Source organism: Mastigoproctus giganteus, chromosome 10 (assembly GCF_048544385.1).
Source record: "Mastigoproctus giganteus isolate SK-2022 chromosome 10, ASM4854438v1, whole genome shotgun sequence".
In the NCBI taxonomy this organism is placed as follows: domain Eukaryota; kingdom Metazoa; phylum Arthropoda; class Arachnida; order Uropygi; family Thelyphonidae; genus Mastigoproctus; species Mastigoproctus giganteus.
This window is the reverse complement of record NC_143584.1, coordinates 225373052-225391187: the sequence shown is the minus strand read 5'-3', so window position 1 is coordinate 225391187 and position 18136 is coordinate 225373052. Positions and strand designations below refer to the sequence as shown.

Here is an 18136-nt window from a genome sequence, read left to right as displayed (position 1 = left end):
GTTGCGTGATTTCCTTTAAAAGCACAAAATGTTTCCTACTTGCATTATTTCAACCTAATTAACTTCAATTATTCGTTTTTTGACTAGGAACTGTATTTGAAATGGGCGAACACCTGTTCGAGGGAATATATCTGGAAAATACAAGGGTATCGCGAAAAGAAACTTCGTAACAGAGTTGGGAGAGGTTTTTGCGTCGATTCTCCACCTTTCTTTGTGTTTCCCAATGGACGAACTGGATACAAAATCGGGCTGACGATCTGCCAGTTTGGAATGTCACAAATTACCGGCACTCATTTAGGACTCATCTTTAGTATTAAAAAGGGGGAAGTCGATGGTGCTTTAGAATGGCCTTTCCGACATTTGGTGAGTTCATAGTTTCGTTCATGCTTAATTTGAATTACCTCTGATTTGTAAATTAAGTTTTATTTTAAGTCATAGAATTTTAAAGTACCAAGAGATAATACCAAGAGATAATAATAATAAATTAATAAATCAATTTATATGTTTTATGTTTATTTTTATTTCTGTAAAAATCATATTTTTCAGTTTTGAATGCCGATATACTTTATTTGTCTATTCTTTGGCCATCTCTTCTTCTGTCTAACGAAAAACTCCTTGAAGATTCGATTAATATTTTCTCAACCAATAAAGTCAACTTACAATGGAATATGAAAGAACATTTATTTAAGTTCTAGAAGTCCTAATTTAATAATAAATCCGCATTTTATTGAAATACAATCAGAAACTTATTAATTAAAATGGATTTGTTTTAGACATTTATTTCTAACAGGTATTCATTCCTCATGTATTCATTGCAGGTGAAAATCGTTCTTCTAGACCAGAAAAACGGCTCTAATAACAAAGAAGTGATAATGGATCCTGAAAAAATTGGTGCAGGTGAATCTTATTTCCTGAGGCCTGCAATTCGCGAAAATCCAGGCTTCGGTTTTCCAGATTTCATTCATCTGGAAGAATTGGAATCAAAATATCTTGTTGATGACGTCATATATTTCAAAATGATTGTATACTTTTCATAATAGTGTTCCGAGACGGTCATCACATAATTCTCAAGATGATGAGCCTTTCCATTCAAAGAGTAACATTGCACACATAGTCTTTGGCCATTGTTATTTGCATATACTATGGTAAGCATTGCACACCTCTTTCAAAGACTGGCTAAATATGTTAAGCAATTTGAAATTATCGCGTGTTTCGTTTTATAAAATGAACTCCTCTGTTTTGAGTTATATAGGTTTTTTGATTCTACCATACCAAATTCCTCTTCCGGAAAGCTCGTCCATCTATTGCACATAATTTGCATAGACAAAGTCTTGTCGATGTGTATCTCACCAATATTATCAATCACTCTCTTCATAGAATGGCGAGAAAGAGGAAGAAAATTGATTGAAAAAAGAGTATTCAAAAATATTCAATGGAAATGTGCCTAATGTAATCATATTCAACTTTTTATTTTCACTTAATTTTTCAAATAATATTATTAAAGGAACCAAACAGTGTAGAACTAAGTCTGTATGTTTTGTGGACTTAAATATTACAAACAATTCAAGTGTAAGTTTTCCAATGAGGTCCAACTAAAGACTGTAAGGAGAGGTTTCAAGACCTAAATATAACTCCTGGCATATTCTTATTAGCATTACAATTGCATTGCAATTGTCATGCTAAGAAGCACCGGAATTCTCAATGATAATTTTATTCCTAATAGAAATATTGAGTATAGGTGAACATATCCTTCCCATTCCTTTTATAGAATTCACAATGTAAAGAGAAATGGTAAAATATGGTGGTCTTGATTACCAAAGTGAATAGTTTGATAAACGCCATTGAAAAAGTCAAAATTATGGTTCCTAAAGTGTCCTTGAAGTAGAGGATAGATGACAGGGGCTCTAGAGAGATAGTGGATTCGTTTAGGATAATCTACAAGGCAACTATTATTGTTATTAATAATTTCAGTTTATTTCCGAAAGCCATTAAATGTCAGTATATAGCGTCCATAAATTGTTTATATTATGTGGTACATATTTTTGTTTTCAAAGATGAAAAATCCGAGTTTCTAGGGGAAGAAATCATATCCACCAGTCTTATCTACTTATATCCTTAGAAGTAACCCACGAGCTTCCAGTTTTCGTGGTTACTTCTAAGAGACTAAATGACTAGTATACGTCATAGCTGTTAGTTTGCACAATTTGGATCGTGCTAAGAAAGGATGGTTGTTTAAAAGTACAAACTACTCATAGTTTCTCTTTTATTGCAAATAGACACGTGCCTTCTTAACAAGGTAGTTAATTTTATGGCAGCATTTCGTAGAATCTGTTCTTGCAGATGCCACAGAAGTGCCAAGTTCGCATACTAGGGTAAAATCACCGATGCATTTTCTAAAAACTATCGTGCAGTCCACGCCAAAGCAATTATAAATTGTTTGTATTTATGTTTGCTTTGCCTCTTTGTGGAATGAGAAACATACCGCTGTTGCCCAATGCGGTTCAATTTACAACGTTTCTATTACATGGACTGGTCCATTCTGCGGAGCATTGAACATTGAACTGCTCAAATTATATGCAATTATGAAAAAATTAGTCAGAGTCCAGTATTCATTTTAATGTAAAAGGAGTTACACCAGTTGCACAAGGATTATGACAATTATAAATCCATCGCATATGCGAATGGCTTAGCCCTTATTTTTTTACTCAAAGGGAAGAAATAAGTTAGAGAAAAATGATGCTTTTGTCTTTTAGTGTCTTCTTGATTGGTCCATTAACAATAAATTTAGCATTTCTAAAACTAAGAACAAATTAATGGTCCTCAAAGGAATTTTTCCTTCTACTAGATCTCACTTGGTAAAGATCAAACCACTTCTCTGTTCCTTATGTTAAATTAAAATACTTACGATTGATGATTGACAGCAGGTGTCCTCGTGGGTAGCAAAGTGCATATCAGCACCGTTCTTCCCACACTGGCAGAAAAGACCTGAGTTCGAATCCCGTAAATGACGCGAGAAATTTTTATGGGCCTTTTTACCAGCATGGCTGAGTTAGTCGGTCTCAGGTGAGGTTAGTATGGTTTTATCACCCGGGTACTAGGGTTTTTTATTTAAAAAAATAGAAAATTGACCACAGAATATACGAAATTTACAGATCTATTAAAGACGGTGCAATATTTCCTAAGTTGCTGATGCTCCTACAAGAGCTAGCTGACAACAGGCTAACTTTTACTCGGCACATAACAAAGTTATCGCAGAAACTGAAGTCTTTCTTGTTCAAACTAATCATGATAACCAGAATGGGATTTAAATTTTAAAACCCATCGGGTAATATATAATCCAGTGTTTTTAACGTTAGCGACATACACCGCTGAAGTTTAGTTTGGCATAAACTGTTCAAAATAAACTTGGTTTCCTTCAGATTTCCATCATCATCATCATTCCCTAAGCTTGAGAGGGCAAAGATGCATGAAATTCGGATTAGTTGTTAGTAAAAAAGATGGTCTGATGATACCAAAAAAACGCTTTACAACAAAGTCCTGTATGTACAATGTAAATTTTGGAAATGAATAAACTTCAAAATAGTTCACTCCAAGCGTATCCACTAATTTTCTGTTTACTCAAGTTAAATCTTAAGTCCTTAAATCTCAAGTTAAACAGCTTCACTCTTTCCACCCGTGGTGCTCAAGATTGGGTACACGTTCCCTATTGTACACGTTCCATATATGACGATCTTCGGCAGAAACTCGTTTCTGTCACAGAATCCTAGTTTGTAGACAGGAAATTCATTTTTTAGGCAATAAGGATAACGTCCAACAGCAGCAGAATTTTGCAGAATTGCCTTTCTCCCGAAGGAAAACCTTAATTTCAAGAATTAAACAGATTAGATTACCTTGAATAATATACCTTCTGTACCCCATATCTCTCCTATTTGTTAGTACTAAGTATGTACTACTTTTATCTTCTTGTTTATTGGATAAGTTTAAGAATTTGTACCGATATTTAAGGTATGTACGGTTTTTTTTTTTTTTTGCAGGCTCTAGTTTCTAGGGCGTTGTTTCTGGTGTCATAAGATCCTGCCTGCTCTACCGGAAGAGATTTCTATTTTGGTATGACGGGATTTTGTTATAGTAATGAATTGTTGGAATCCATAGGACTTGCACTACTTGCGGGGTTTCGTCCATTGAGGACAGCATTATATAGTTGTGACCCGTCTCATTGTGGCATGGACGGGTACTGAGAAGCGATCTTTCTGGTGGCCACTGCTTTCCAGTTGCAAAGTGGCTAAGCTAAACAACATAACACAAACACAAACGTAATACACAAACAAACAAATTATACACATAGAAAACAACCAGATTATACACAAATAAATACGATACACAAATAAATACGATACACAAATACATCATTATACTCATGTCTAGCCTCCTGAACGTTAGTTCAGGAGCCTCCATGCACACTTGTCCACATATATAAAAAGACTGGACCACTTTCGGTCCGAAATTACAAACTTATGCAATTGAATTAACGGACAGCAAAACTGATACACTGACATTCCAAAATAATTACCTGAAATAGCAATTCAGGAGCAACATTGATTGACCCACGCACGCTGTAAACGAAATCGCTAATTAATACCAGAAGTGTCGACTCCCATTCTTACGAAAAGACTGAAGCAAATTCAGTGAAATTTATTGGAGGCTTCAGAATTGTGACTGGCAAGCCTCCTAACTAGAGCAGCCAAGAAATGCTTTATTGAATTGAACTTGTTGAATCTTGTAGACTGCGTAAGTCTCAAATCGAGTTTGCGTGCTGTGAAATCTCTATGAGGCCATGCAATACAGGTGAGGTCAGGACTTCGAGAGAAAATTTGCATATGTTGTAATTGGTTCCACAGGCTGTTTAAAATGATGGCAGTTATTTGACATTGTTTTGTTTCACAAGACTAATTTACTTTTTGACATGTTCTTAGTTTCTTTAGCATTAGCATTAGCATTAGCATTAGTAGAGGCATTTGATGCAAGAAAGCAAGCTTATGCAGCATCAGCCAAAAAAAAAAAAAAAAAAAAAAAAAGTAACATAAATAAATAAAAATAACCACTTCCACTTCACCCCTCTGTTCGTTCGAAATACCTGTCCAGCTGAGCCTTAAACTTATTTAGGCTATCAACTTCCACGACAAGGGATGGAAGTCTGTTCCACCCACCAACCACCCGCTGGCTAAAGGCAAATTTCCGCACATCTATCCTACATCTGTCTTTCCTCAATTTGAATTTATGCCCTCTCAGGTGATTTTTCTGAGCTAGAGGAAGAATCCCATCAGCATTGAGCATGCTCAAACCATTCAAGGCTTTGTACACCTCTATCAGATCACCCCGCTGGTGCCTAGTTTCCAGACACTGTAATTTGCAAAACTTAAGCCTTTCTTCGTAAGAGAACCCCTTTGTCCCATTCACCAATCTAGTTGCCCTTCTCTGTACTCGTTCCAGCAGCTCTACATCCTTCCTGAAATGAGGCCTCCAGGCCTGTATACAGTACTCTAGGTGTGGCCTGACCATTGCCTTATACAAGGGAATAATCACCTCCTTATCCCTGCTAGAAAAATTCCTATATATCATTGACAATACACCATGAGCTACTCTTGCAGCTCGTCTGCACTGCTCAGAGAACTTCATATCTGCCTGCACCACCACCCCCAGGTCCCTTTCATTCTCTACCACTGTCAGTGTAGTACCACAGAGTTGATACGTTGCTCTGGGGTTGCTGTTTCCCATATGTAGTACTTTACATTTGTCAATGTTAAACTTCATTTGCCACCTCGAAGCCCATCTGCTCAGCCTTTCCAAATCCTGTTGCAGCAGCATAGTGTCAGTAGTGTCCTTGACAACCCTGCCAACCTTCGTATCGTCTGCAAACTTGGACATTAAGCCTGATATACCATCATCAATATCATTTATAAATACAGAAAACAATAAAGGCCCCAATACTGAACCCTGAGGGACTCCACTAATAACATTAGTCCACGATGAGCAGTGTCCATTGATTACCACTCTCTGTCTTCTCCCCCTCAACCACCCCTTTATCCATAGCAGCAACTTGCCTCCAATGCCACACTGCTCCAATTTGTGCAGCAGTCTTCCATGTGCAACAGTATCAAAAGCCTTTCTAAGATCCAAGTATATAATATCAAAGTTATTCCCTGCATTCTTTTGTGACTGCATCATAGTATCCAATCAAATTGGTCAGGCAAGACTTCCCCTTAACAAAACCATGCTGTGTCCTAGCTATAACTGAAGTCTTGTCTAGATGATCCTGCAGTGCTTCTTTCACCAGTGCCTCCATTAATTTTCTGGGAACAGAAGTTAAACTCACAGGTCTATAATTACTTGTGTCAGCCTTTGATCCCCCTTTGTGAATTGGGGTCACATTTGCACATCTCCAGTCAATGGGTACCTCCCCTGAGTCCAAGGAAGCTCTCATAATTATGGCTAAGGGTTTGCTTACCTCCTTTGCTGCCTCCTTTAATATAACTGGATAGATCCCATCCACCCCAGGTGCCTTTCTTGTGTTTATCTTCAACAATTTCTCCTCCACTTTGCTCTCAGTTATTACAAGATTCTCTAGCTTACTGCTAGAGTTGAATACACCTCTGGCATTCCCCTCGCTGAATAACTCCTCATGTGTGAATGTCGATGCAAAATATTCATTTAGTTTGTTAGCTACCCGAGCAGGGTCATCAACAGTTGACCCATCGATCTCAAGTGGACCAATCTGATTCATCCCCTTCCTTCTAGAGCTTACATAAGTAAAGAACTCTTTGCTGTTTTTCTTCGCATCCCTTGCCAAGGATCTCTCGTAATCTGCCTTCGCCTGCCTAACCTCCTTTGTAACTTGGTTACAGATCAACTTGTATCTATCATAGGCGTCCGTGTCACGTGTTAATTTGTATGTATCCCATGCATTTTTCTTCTCTGCCATATGCCTCATTAGTTCATCTGACAACCATTTAGGCCTAAACCTTGAACAATATTTCTTAGTTGGTATGTAAAGCCTAGTAGCTTCCACGATAAGTTCTTTGAATGCTTCCCATTTTGAATTTGCTGTTGGCAATATCATCAGTTGATCCCACTGTATAGAATTTAAATACTGTCTCAGTCCATTGTAGTCGCCTTTACGAAAGCAATACCCCTTCCCTTTACCCCTAATGGTAGTTACCTCTTTGAGTAACTCCCACTTCAGCACACTGTGATCACTGCCACCTAGTGGTTCATTTATCTGCAGATTCTTAATGCATGAAGAATCACTACTGATAATCAAATCAAGAGTATTACTCCCTCTAGTTGCCTCCCGAACATGCTGATGTAGAAAACAATCATCCAATAAATCCACAAAAGCCTTGCTAGTGTGTGAGTGACCAGCCCCCAAATTCCAGTCAATATCTGGGAAATTAAAATCCCCCATTATAAGACTCTCTGATTTACTGGCCCACTCTATTTCTCCGAACAGTTTCTTATTATACTCATCAGAGTCATTAGGCCTATAGCACACTCCTACTCTCAATTTTGATCTCCCAATGCTTATGTCACACCAAACTGACTCGACACTGCACTGTCCAGCGATGTCGACTGGCTTCACTTACTTGGATTTTATGTGTTTCTTAATTAATAGCATAACCCCTCCTCCCTTCCTATCCTGTCTATCCTTTCTGTACACATTGTACTCCCCAAATTCCAGTTCTGCATTTCTTATATCTGTGTGACACCACGTCTCTGAAATCCCCACAATATCTGCCTTTGATGTTTTGAGCAATACCTCAAATTCATCAAATTTATTTACTAAACTCCTAGTATTGGTGTACACACAAGTATACATGCACCTGTTCTTTTTCTTAGCTACCCTAACACAACCCATGTGTTTACTTGTACCCCAATGATTCCCAGCAGTCTCTGAAATATCCTGCATCTTATTTTCCAGGCTGCGGCTCATTCCAATAGAAGCAGTGCAAGAATCACTTTCACCTCTGCCAGTGGCTACTGTTAATCTATTAGTCCTTGTATCCCCCCAAGTTAGCAGTTTTCCGACCCACCTAACATTGCCTCGATAGCATCAGCAAACATTCTTGCACCCTTTCTATTTAAGTGTATCCCATCCCTGTAGAAGCAGTCTCTCCTGTTAACAAGTACAGACCAGGCTGAAAAAAATTCTACCCCTTGAGCCCTGCACAATCTTTCCAGGGCCGAATTGATTGACAGGGCTCTCATCATATACTCCCTCCTATCGTGTCTGGGCAGAATTGCAGACACTTTCAATTTCAACCCTAATTCACGGCTTTTTTTCATCAGTGACCTGTACTTGTCAAGTAATTCCGCCGGTCTCCTACTCTTAATGTCATTAGTGCCAACGTGTACAACTATATCACCTTTTGTGCCCTTAAAAGATGATATCCGCTCTACAACGTCATCAACTTTTGCCCCTGGCAGACATACCCTGGTCCTATTCCACCTATCCTTTTTACAAAGCATGTTTCCCGTTTCCCTGACAATAGAGTCACCAACAACTACTAGTTCCTTTGGGACCAGCGCATTCTGCCTTGGGGGTTGCCGCTGTGTTCCGCGATGACCAAGTGCAAGCTCTGGCATTGGTGTGGGCAGCTGAGAGCTTGATGGGCCCCTCACTTGTAATCCTTCGAGGGCATCCACCCTATCCTTCAAGCTCTCATATAGGCCCATAACAACGCTGAGTTGTCGCCTTATCTCCTTCTCTTTTGATGATGAAAAATCAGAGTTAGTCAGGAGTGAAAAAGCCCATAAAAGTTCCTCGCATCATTGGCAACATTCCTACGCTGGCTTTTTCTACTCGTGTAGAAGGACGGTGGTTGCAATCACGGTGCTACCGAGGGCACAGTCCATAATGTACTACACTTTTCTTATCTTCTTCTCGAGAGTCCTCATTTACAAGAAAATAGGGTGTCATATTCGAGCCATCGGAGAACTAATTCATCAGCCCATGTGTATTATATTCGCAAATTGCGTGTTTTCTCTGGTCGATTTGCCTCTTTTGATGATGAAAAATCAGAGTTAGTCAGGAGTGAAAAAGCCCATAAAAGTTCCTCGCATCATTGGCAACATTCCTACGCTGGCTTTTTCTACTCGTGTAGAAGGACGGTGGTTGCAATCACGGTGCTACCGAGGGCACAGTCCATAATGTACTACACGTTTCTTTTTCATAAGAAATTGATTGTGGGAAAGCAGTTAATGGTCTCAGTGCAGATACCACACAAGTGGTAAAGCCTCGTGCTACGATCAGTGAATTAAGACTGACGATTAAAATTATTTTATGAAATAATCACTACTTTTGTTTCCGTCCAAACCGGATCGTAAATGGGCTATTGGAAAGTCCCACAAAACACAATTAGGGCTCTCTTACCATGAACATCACGAAGAACACTTCTTGTTCCTCCGTGAATAGAACTTCTTACGATCAACTTTATCCTGTTTCATTTTTTAATCCATTATTTCTTCCTCTGCAACAACCACCCTAGACTTTGTAATTCTTATACAGGTTTCTGCCATCTCAGAGCAAAGTTTTTTTGCCGTATTCGGCGTCAGCTCCTTCATCACCACGGTGGCCATCTTAAGGGTCTTTTGTGTTCCTACTAAGATTACGCAATCACTTGAAGATCAACATAATTTAATTGATTTTGCAATGTTTACAATTGTATTAAAACATGTAATTGTACAGTGTACTGTTACAACTAAAAATTATATTTGTTAAATTGTTTTTTCATCAGTTGCATTCATTTCTGCATGGGCAAAGATATATGAATTCCAACTGATTCTTGTAATTTACTTGAATCTGAATTCAAGCTCTCTGAATGTGAATGCTATCTGAATGTTAACTTCTAAAAATATCTTTAAACAATAATTTGTATATCTTTAATTAATTCTTTACGAAATACTACTTTAATGTTGATTTATTGTTAATGATTTTTAAGCAACATACAGAAATTATTTTGGATGACATTTTTATTGTTTAATAAAGATTTTAGTATTATTTTCACCAGTGTGCTGTTATGAATCATGAATATCTTATTTCCAAAAAGAAAAGAAAAAGAAAAAGGAAAAAAATGCAGAATTGTTTTTCTTAATATAAAGTTAATTAAATTTAAATTTATTGTAACAACTGTTACAATATTTACAAACAGTTTTTGAAATTTCTCCGATGAGAAGAATAGTCTCTTCTGTTCTGTTTTTGGGCTGGCCACAGTCCAGCCGTTAGCGTGAGTGACCAGAGGTAAGAAAGTTGCCCGTTTAACCCGATAAGCTAAATTTATTATTAGTATTAGTAGTGGGCAAATGATGGGCAAAGGCAAGCGTACCCATCCATTCCCTACAAAAGTTTGTCCAGTTTTCCTTGAATTTATTTAAGCTATCAACTTACTCAACAACAGATGGAACAGACAATTTGTTCCAGCAATCAACCACCCTCTGGCTAAAGGAAAATTTCCGTACATCTGTTCTACAACTGCGTTTCCTCACTTGGAATTTATGCCCCCTCAGGTGCGTAATCTGAGCAAGAGGAAGAATGCCATCAGTATTGAGCTTTGTTAATCCATTCAAGGCCTTGTACACCTCAATCAGATCATCTCGCGGGTGCCTACCAGACGCTGCAATTTGCAGAAATGAAGCCTTTCTTGAAAAGAACATCCCTTTGTATCCCTCACCAATCTCGTTGCCCTTCTCTGTACCAGTCCCAGCAGCTCTACCTAACACAAGGCCTTCAGAATTGTATTTATAAACTTCAGAACTGTATTATCTATTTCCTTGTTGTACAATAACCAATAACATGCCTTGAAATCCGCGGTACCTGGCTTTTCGGGGTGCTGCATGTTTCGACAGAAGCAGTTGAAATGACCACTTTTACCTCTGTCTGAGAATATTGTTAAGCTATTATTCGGTGTCTCCCCCACAGTAACAGTTTTTCCGATCCATCCATCACTGCCTCGATAGCAAACCAAGCCAAACTATTATATTAGGGTCACCCGGTAATTTCTTACATATGCCACGATAGTAACAGCAAATATTCTTTGGCCTTTTCTATGGAAATGGATCCCATCCTTATAAAAATAGACTATCCTGTTAACAAGCAAATGCCGAGAAAAATACTTATCCCACTAGCCTTGCACAATCTCTTTCGTAATGTACTACCTCCTATCGTGTCTGGGCAGAATTACACACAATTTCACATTCCACTCTAACTCGAGACTTTTTTCTCAGCATTGCCCTGTACTTTTTAACCAAGTGCTCAGGTTTCGTTTTCTTTACTCGTTCTAGCCGTCTACATCCATCCTAAAATTAGGCCCCCAGACTTGCATGCAGTATTCAAAATGTGGCCTGGTCATTGCCTTATACAAGGGGATAATCAGTTCCATATCCCTACTAGCAAAATTCCTGTACATCATTCATAAATCCCATGAGCTGTCGTGGCAGCTTGTCTGTATTGCACAGAGAACTTCATATCCGACTGCTCAATTCTCCCTTGGTCTTTTTCATTGTCCATCGCCCTAAGTGTAGTACCACAGAGTTTGTACATTATTGAGGGGTTTCTGTTACCCGTATGCATTACTTTGCTGCAATAATTAAAGACAAACACGAGCCATGGAATTTGTGACCACATCGTAGTAACCAATCAAATTGGTCATACAAGATTTCCCCTTAAACCCATGCTGTTTCTGAGATATAAATGCAGTCCTCGCTATGTGACCCTACAGTGACTCCGTTATTTTTCCCGAAACACAAGTCAAACTAACAGGTCTGTAATTACTGTCACCCTTTATGAATTACGGATACATTCATACATTTCTGAAGGTTTACTTACTGCCTTTGCTGCCTCCTTTAATATAACTGGATAGATCCCATCTACACCAGGTGTCTTTCTTATGTGTAACTTCAATGAATTCTCTTCCATGTTCTCACTTATTACAAAATCATTCAGCCCCCTGTTAGAGTTTGGTGAGCGTCTGGCATTCCTTTACTAAAGAATTCCTCACATCTGAATGTAGATGCAAAATTCAGTTTGTCAACTACTTGAGCAGCATCACTAACAGTGGAACCATCGATATCAAGTGTACAAATTGGATTCATTCCCTTTCTTCTAATGGTTACTAAGTAAAGAAGTCTTTGCTTTTTCTTGTAAAGATTTCTTGTAATCTGCCTAGTAATCGCTTCTGTGTCACCTGATACTTTATATGCATCCATACATTTTACTTCTCGGCCACTATTCTCATTAGTTGATCTGACATCCATTTAGGCCGAAACCTTGAACATCGTTTTTTAGATGGAACAAAAGGCCTAATAGCTTCCACGATTAATTCCTTCAATGCTTCCCACTTAGAATTTGTTGTTGGTAACATCATCGGTTGGTCCCACTGTATATAATTTAAAAACTGTATGAGACCACTGTGGTCACCTTTACGAAAACAAAAACCCTTCCCTTTACCTTTCAGGGTAGTTACACCTTTAAATAAATTCCACGTAAGTGCACTGTGATCATCCATTAAATACACAAAAGTCTTACTAGTGTGCAAGTGACCAATCCACAAGTTGGATTCATTATCTAGGAAGTTAAAATTGCCAATTATGACTCGAAATTGCACTGGCCAGCAGTGCCAACTGGATGCAATTCCTTAGATTTTATGTCCTTTTTACCTACAGCATAACCCCTCCCCCATCCCTATAGTGTCTGTCCTTTGGGTTCCTTATATTCAAATTCTGCGTCGTTATATTTGATATCCGAACAATGTTAATATTTGGTATGTTGACTGACCAGCACTTCGATTCGATCAGTTTTTTTTATTATGCTCCTAGTATTGGTGCTCATTGAAGTATAGATGCACCTGTTCAGATGAGTGTGGCCTTAGATGTGAACTGCCGCTCAATGATCGATTCTTGGACCATTGTTGTTTCTGGTTTTCATGAATGCCATCGACATGTGGACAGAAAGTGTGATGACTCAAATTTTGTCTGGTGCAGCATAAACCTCCGGCTTCTCTTCACCATATGACTAATAATAATAATAATAATAATAATAATAATAATAATAATATTGATGATGATGTAAAGATCGGTAAAGTAGTTAATGATCCGCGCTAAGCAGCGCTTCTTTCGGATGATTTAGAAATGCCTCCGGGAAGAGTAAGAAAGTGGCAGCTATGTTTTCGTTCAGCAAATGTAAGTTGTTACACGTAAGGAAGATAAACCTCTAAATAACTGAAAATCTTGGTGTGGCTGAATTGAAATCCTTGGAGGAAGAAAGGATTCGAGAGTAATGCTACTGTCAGACACGAAGTTCTCCGAGTAGCGCAGACAGGCGGCGAGGAAGGCCCACCGATGATTTATCGTGCATTTGTTTGTAGAGTTAGAGAGGTCATAACTGTATTAAAAAAGGCAGTTGTAAGATCACACTTGAGTAATGGGTCCAGAGGTATGTAGACCGAACCTAAAATAAGATATCGATCTCCTTGAAAGGGAAAAATATTTTTAAAAAAATACTACATGCTTAATGTACAGTAGTAGTCTGAGCTATTTGAATAAAAGTTGGAAATAAAAGTTGAATAAAAGTTGAGGAAAGACTTCGATTATAGGGTCAACAGAGCTTTGCAAAAAGGTCCTTAATGGAGAGCCAATATGACCAAGTTGTCCAAAATGACTCCAGAAATGAATGATGGTGAAATTTTCACTGTTAATATCTGGTTACAGAACTACTGACCATAAATTAAAATTACGGAAAACAGATTTAGACTGGATTGCAGGAAGATTTCTTTCAACCAAACAGTTATTAGTTACTGGAATAAGCGGCTCTATGGGTGGTTGAGGCTGACAGCTTTCTGAAGTTCGGAGATTAGTTGAGAAGCAAAACATATTGGTTTTTATTATTTTTAATATTTATTGTGGACAGTATTAGAATAATCCACTAATCCACACGCGTGGGTAGCAAAGGGATGACCATTGCACAAAACAGAAGGAACTAGAAGGTTGCTGGAGAGGACCTCATCCTGCAGTGGATTGAAAATGGCTGATGATGATGATGATGAATCCACTATTTGGATTATACTAATACCAATAGTGTTTGAGAGAATCTAAGTATTTTTCTTGCAGCATCAGTAGTTCTGTTGTCTTGGAATGGTTCTGGTGTCTCTGCTTTATACGAGTAATTACCTTAATGAGTATTATACCAGCAATTTATTTCCTTAAAATTAATACAGACTTTAAGCACTCTCATTACATCATTTACTCCGATACATCATTTCTCCTCAGCGCAGGAGATGAGATAAATGAGTTCGTGATTAAGAATTATTATTTGATATCTATCGTCGGTTCTCGTAGTAGACAAAGATGCTGTCCCTCATAACGTACATAATTACAGAGAGCAGTCTTTATTCGTACAGGACTTTTCATGTTCCTGGAGAAATTATAAATAAAGCAGGAAATTTATTAAATATATAGAAAAGAAAATATTTTTAAAAACTGCGAATGCACTTATAGTGTAGCAGTCTGTGGTGTATTCGTTCTTTAAGTTGTCTTTGGAGGATTAACTGAAGGGGATTTAACATCAGGTGTCCGGTAGACAAAAATTTGGTTTAAAATTTCTTTAAATTTAATTCCCATAATTTTTAAGTCTTATATCAGCCATTATGCAAATTTTATTTCAGTAGTTTTGTGAGATTAATTTCTAAGATATTTTGATAATTTTTACCTTTTCCAAAGTATTTCTGCAAAATTTCAATTCTTTCCAGCAATGTTGGTAGCATTTTAACTTCACAAGTGGGCAAAAGTTCATCATGACTAAGACGGAAATGTCAATTGGCATTTCAGGTGTGTGTCATGAGTTCATGGCTTGTTTAGTGGCATGTATTTGTGGTGTTTATAGTAGATAAATCATCCCAACTTACGATTATTTTCTTTGCAACCGATATAAGGAGTGTAGCGATCTCAAATTAAGACATGGTGCATTACTGGAAGAATTTGAGTCACTGAATAAACGAGTGTTTGCCCTAGAAACAAATAAGCGGGGGCTCGTCAGGCACTGATGCATCTCTTTACCTCTCAAATGATGTACCCATCCCCGTATTGGATCCCAAACCAGAATAGCCAAGTTCGTACTTCTCTGAATGAAGAAGATTCACTTTTATTGGGAGATTAAATTGTCAGGGAAACAGGTAACATTTTTTGTAATAAAGACAGGTGGAACCAGAGAATGTTTGCTGGGAACAACAATTGATCATGTCACCAACAGATTATCAGAATATAAATGGGGTAAAGAGAACATTATCGTTCATGAGGGGACTAACGATATTAAAGAATAAGATCTGGCGGTCGTCCAGGACATTTTTCCGAGTTACGTCAAAATGTGTGTCTGCAGTTCAGCCGAGATTATGAGGAATTATATACTGAAAGTGTTGGGGGTTAACTCAAGACTTGAGAGACTCTGCAAGCGTATACAAAAGCGTATTCGAATGTCTTGGGATAATCGTATGATATGTAAAATATCGACTACATTCTAAGGTCTTCAAAAGCTGCTATTTTTGCTTTCAGAAAAGGATTATCAAGATTAATACAAGATGTGCATCATTGAGAGTTGTGCCCAACTAAAACTGTGACATTCTGAGCCTTAAAAGAAAGTATTAAAATTCAAGTTTAATATCTAGAATCAGGTATACAGTTATATCGGTTTGGCCAAGCCTAGTTTGCAATCCTTGAGCAGGGATTGCAAACGTGGCTTCTACCGATGACAGTCATCGGTAGAAGCCATGTTTATTTGCCCCTTATTTGCCGAGGTAACCAAAGAGATATTTCAGAATGTACAAAGGTAACCAAAGAGATATTTCAGAATGTACAAAGGTAACCAAAGAGATATTTCAGAATGTACAAAGGTAACCAAAGAGATATTTCAGAATGTACAAAGGTAACCAAAGAGATATTTCAAAACGTGAAAGATAATTTCAGAGATATTATCTTGCACCTCGTCACGAATGGGACATCAGCCGATGACCGACCTGGTTACACCCCATTCAGCAAAAAGCACTAACAATGGACCTGCTAACCTGGTTCTTGCTGTTTCAAACTAATGGGAGGACCAGAATGGCGAAAGCATCATGAGGACATAGACCAATCTCCCAGGTGACAACAACAACGCAGGCTAGTAGTGACAGGAAAATGGTGCAGAGAGGGGATTCGTGGTGTATATTTTGCCTTTTGATGCCAGTGGAGCAATAATTGAATGTCAAAGGTTGTGTTGAAATCAGTTCTCGCTAGATGCAACTTTCATGGATGCAGTATATCCATCTGCGAAAGGTTTCTTCCAACAGAATAATGCACTATTTGCAAGGCCAGAACTAGTTCAGAAACAACACAGAGAGTGAATTCAGCCTACTGCAATGGTCTCTCCAGTAATCAGACCTCGGTCCAGTTGAGCACTTGCGAGATGAGGTGGAACAAGTTGTTCGAAGTAGAGATCCGTTGCCACCAATTTGCAATGACCGGGCAGCAATTGAGTCGATATGGCCGCATCCCATCAACACTCTTTGATTCTATGCCACAATGAAAGGCTATTCGGAGGGCTAAAGAGTATCTAATAAAGTAGCCACTCAGTGTATTTAACTGAACGTGACCGTATAGGAAATTTATTTCAATATTTACATCATTAAAATACAGTTTTTTCAGAGCGAATAACTGTTTACTTTAGTATTAAGCATGCATTTTCAGAATATATTGGGTACTTACTTTGATGTATTTTCTCTGGAAGAGCTTTTCACAGGCAGAACAAGGTACATCTGACTCCGGACACTCGTCACTTATGTGTCTTTCCAAATTCTTACGAAACTTATAAGTAGTGCAATATTCACACTTGATTAGAGCTAAGTCACACAAACTTTCGTAGCTCTGCAAAGGAAAATATAACCAGAAAGTCTGAATTAATAGCATACTGTCTGCGAAATCAAAGTATGTATTCATTATTTTCATTCAAAAGTCATATTACAAATTAGATCTAAATTTAGGTTCAAATTTCTGCTTTCTTTCTCCTTATGCTAAAGCGTTTAAGGCTATTGATGGTTGTTTTGTCTTTAAATTTTGTGCACTGAAAGACGGACAGTTTTAAATAAAAGAACCCATCGGTAGGAATAAATAACAACATCAAAAAGAAAACAAGGTTCAGCCTTCAACCCATGCACAGTATGAAGTATTGTATTACTTCTTACCGTGCAATGTTGATATATGATGTCATCTAAAATGTAAATGTCATTGATGAGGAACAGACTTTTTTCGAGTCTTCTCACTATTACTTTGTAAATAACACAGGATTGAATTTTATAAGGAGTAAGATTTATTAAGTTTTCTTCTTTTCATTGGACAAATAACTGCAGGTCAGAATTTAAGGAATTGAAAACTATTGCAGAATTTGAAGCTGTTTGTGCAGGACAAGGTTTGTCAAACTGAAAGGTAGAATGCAACGTGCTATCGTCACCAAAACTATGGACAGGATTTCCAGTAAGGGGAAAATCATTAATATTCCAGAGGAAAAGAGTGGGAGAAAGAACTGAACCTTGGGGAACTCATTGTGAAAAAGTTAGAAGGAAATTTGTCCTCACCCTCTAAGAAAAATATATCGTACTATTTTTAGGACCTGGCTAGCTATGAACAAGTTCGAAGCCAAGGAAAACACCAGAACAGGAGTACAGGCTTTGAGAACTAGTGGAGGAATATTATCAGAACCTGGAGTTTTCTTGGCATTTCGAGAAGACCAAAGGGACAATGATTGGAAACGGAACGAGTTGTTTACCAAGGACCTCAACAGAAGAGATAGAAAAAGTCGGCTTTATCTTTAGCTGAGCAGATTTTTTTTTTTTTAATTGATTACAAATCTGGTGCCCTTCGTAGCTCGCGAAATTTGAAATTAAGTGTGTTGCTTTTTGCAGATTAGTGGCTATTTAGAAAGGGCATCAGAGTAGTGTATCGTCTTTATGCGATGAATACAGAAATATACATTTCAAAACATCTAAAACAGTAGATGTTTTTACAACTACAGTAGTGGGAGAGGAAAAGAAGTAAGCTGAAAGAAACTTGTTCGATACCATTC

The 18136-nt window shown here is 37.9% G+C and overlaps 1 protein-coding gene across 2 annotated transcripts in view; it reads left to right on the top strand.

The window, feature by feature from the left end:
• The window catches only part of LOC150079989 (TNF receptor-associated factor 2-like), a 95880-nt gene extending 94450 nt beyond the window's left edge, over positions 1 to 1430 (top strand). For both annotated transcript variants that reach the window (XM_090384095.1, XM_090384093.1), the window contains 2 exons: positions 88 to 363; positions 819 to 1430. In XM_090384095.1, the coding sequence (XP_090240221.1) occupies positions 88 to 363; positions 819 to 1037 (495 nt within the window). In that variant the 3' untranslated portion in view covers positions 1038 to 1430. The remainder of the gene's footprint in view (positions 1 to 87; positions 364 to 818) is intronic.
• Positions 1431 to 18136: the final 16706 nt, after the last annotated feature.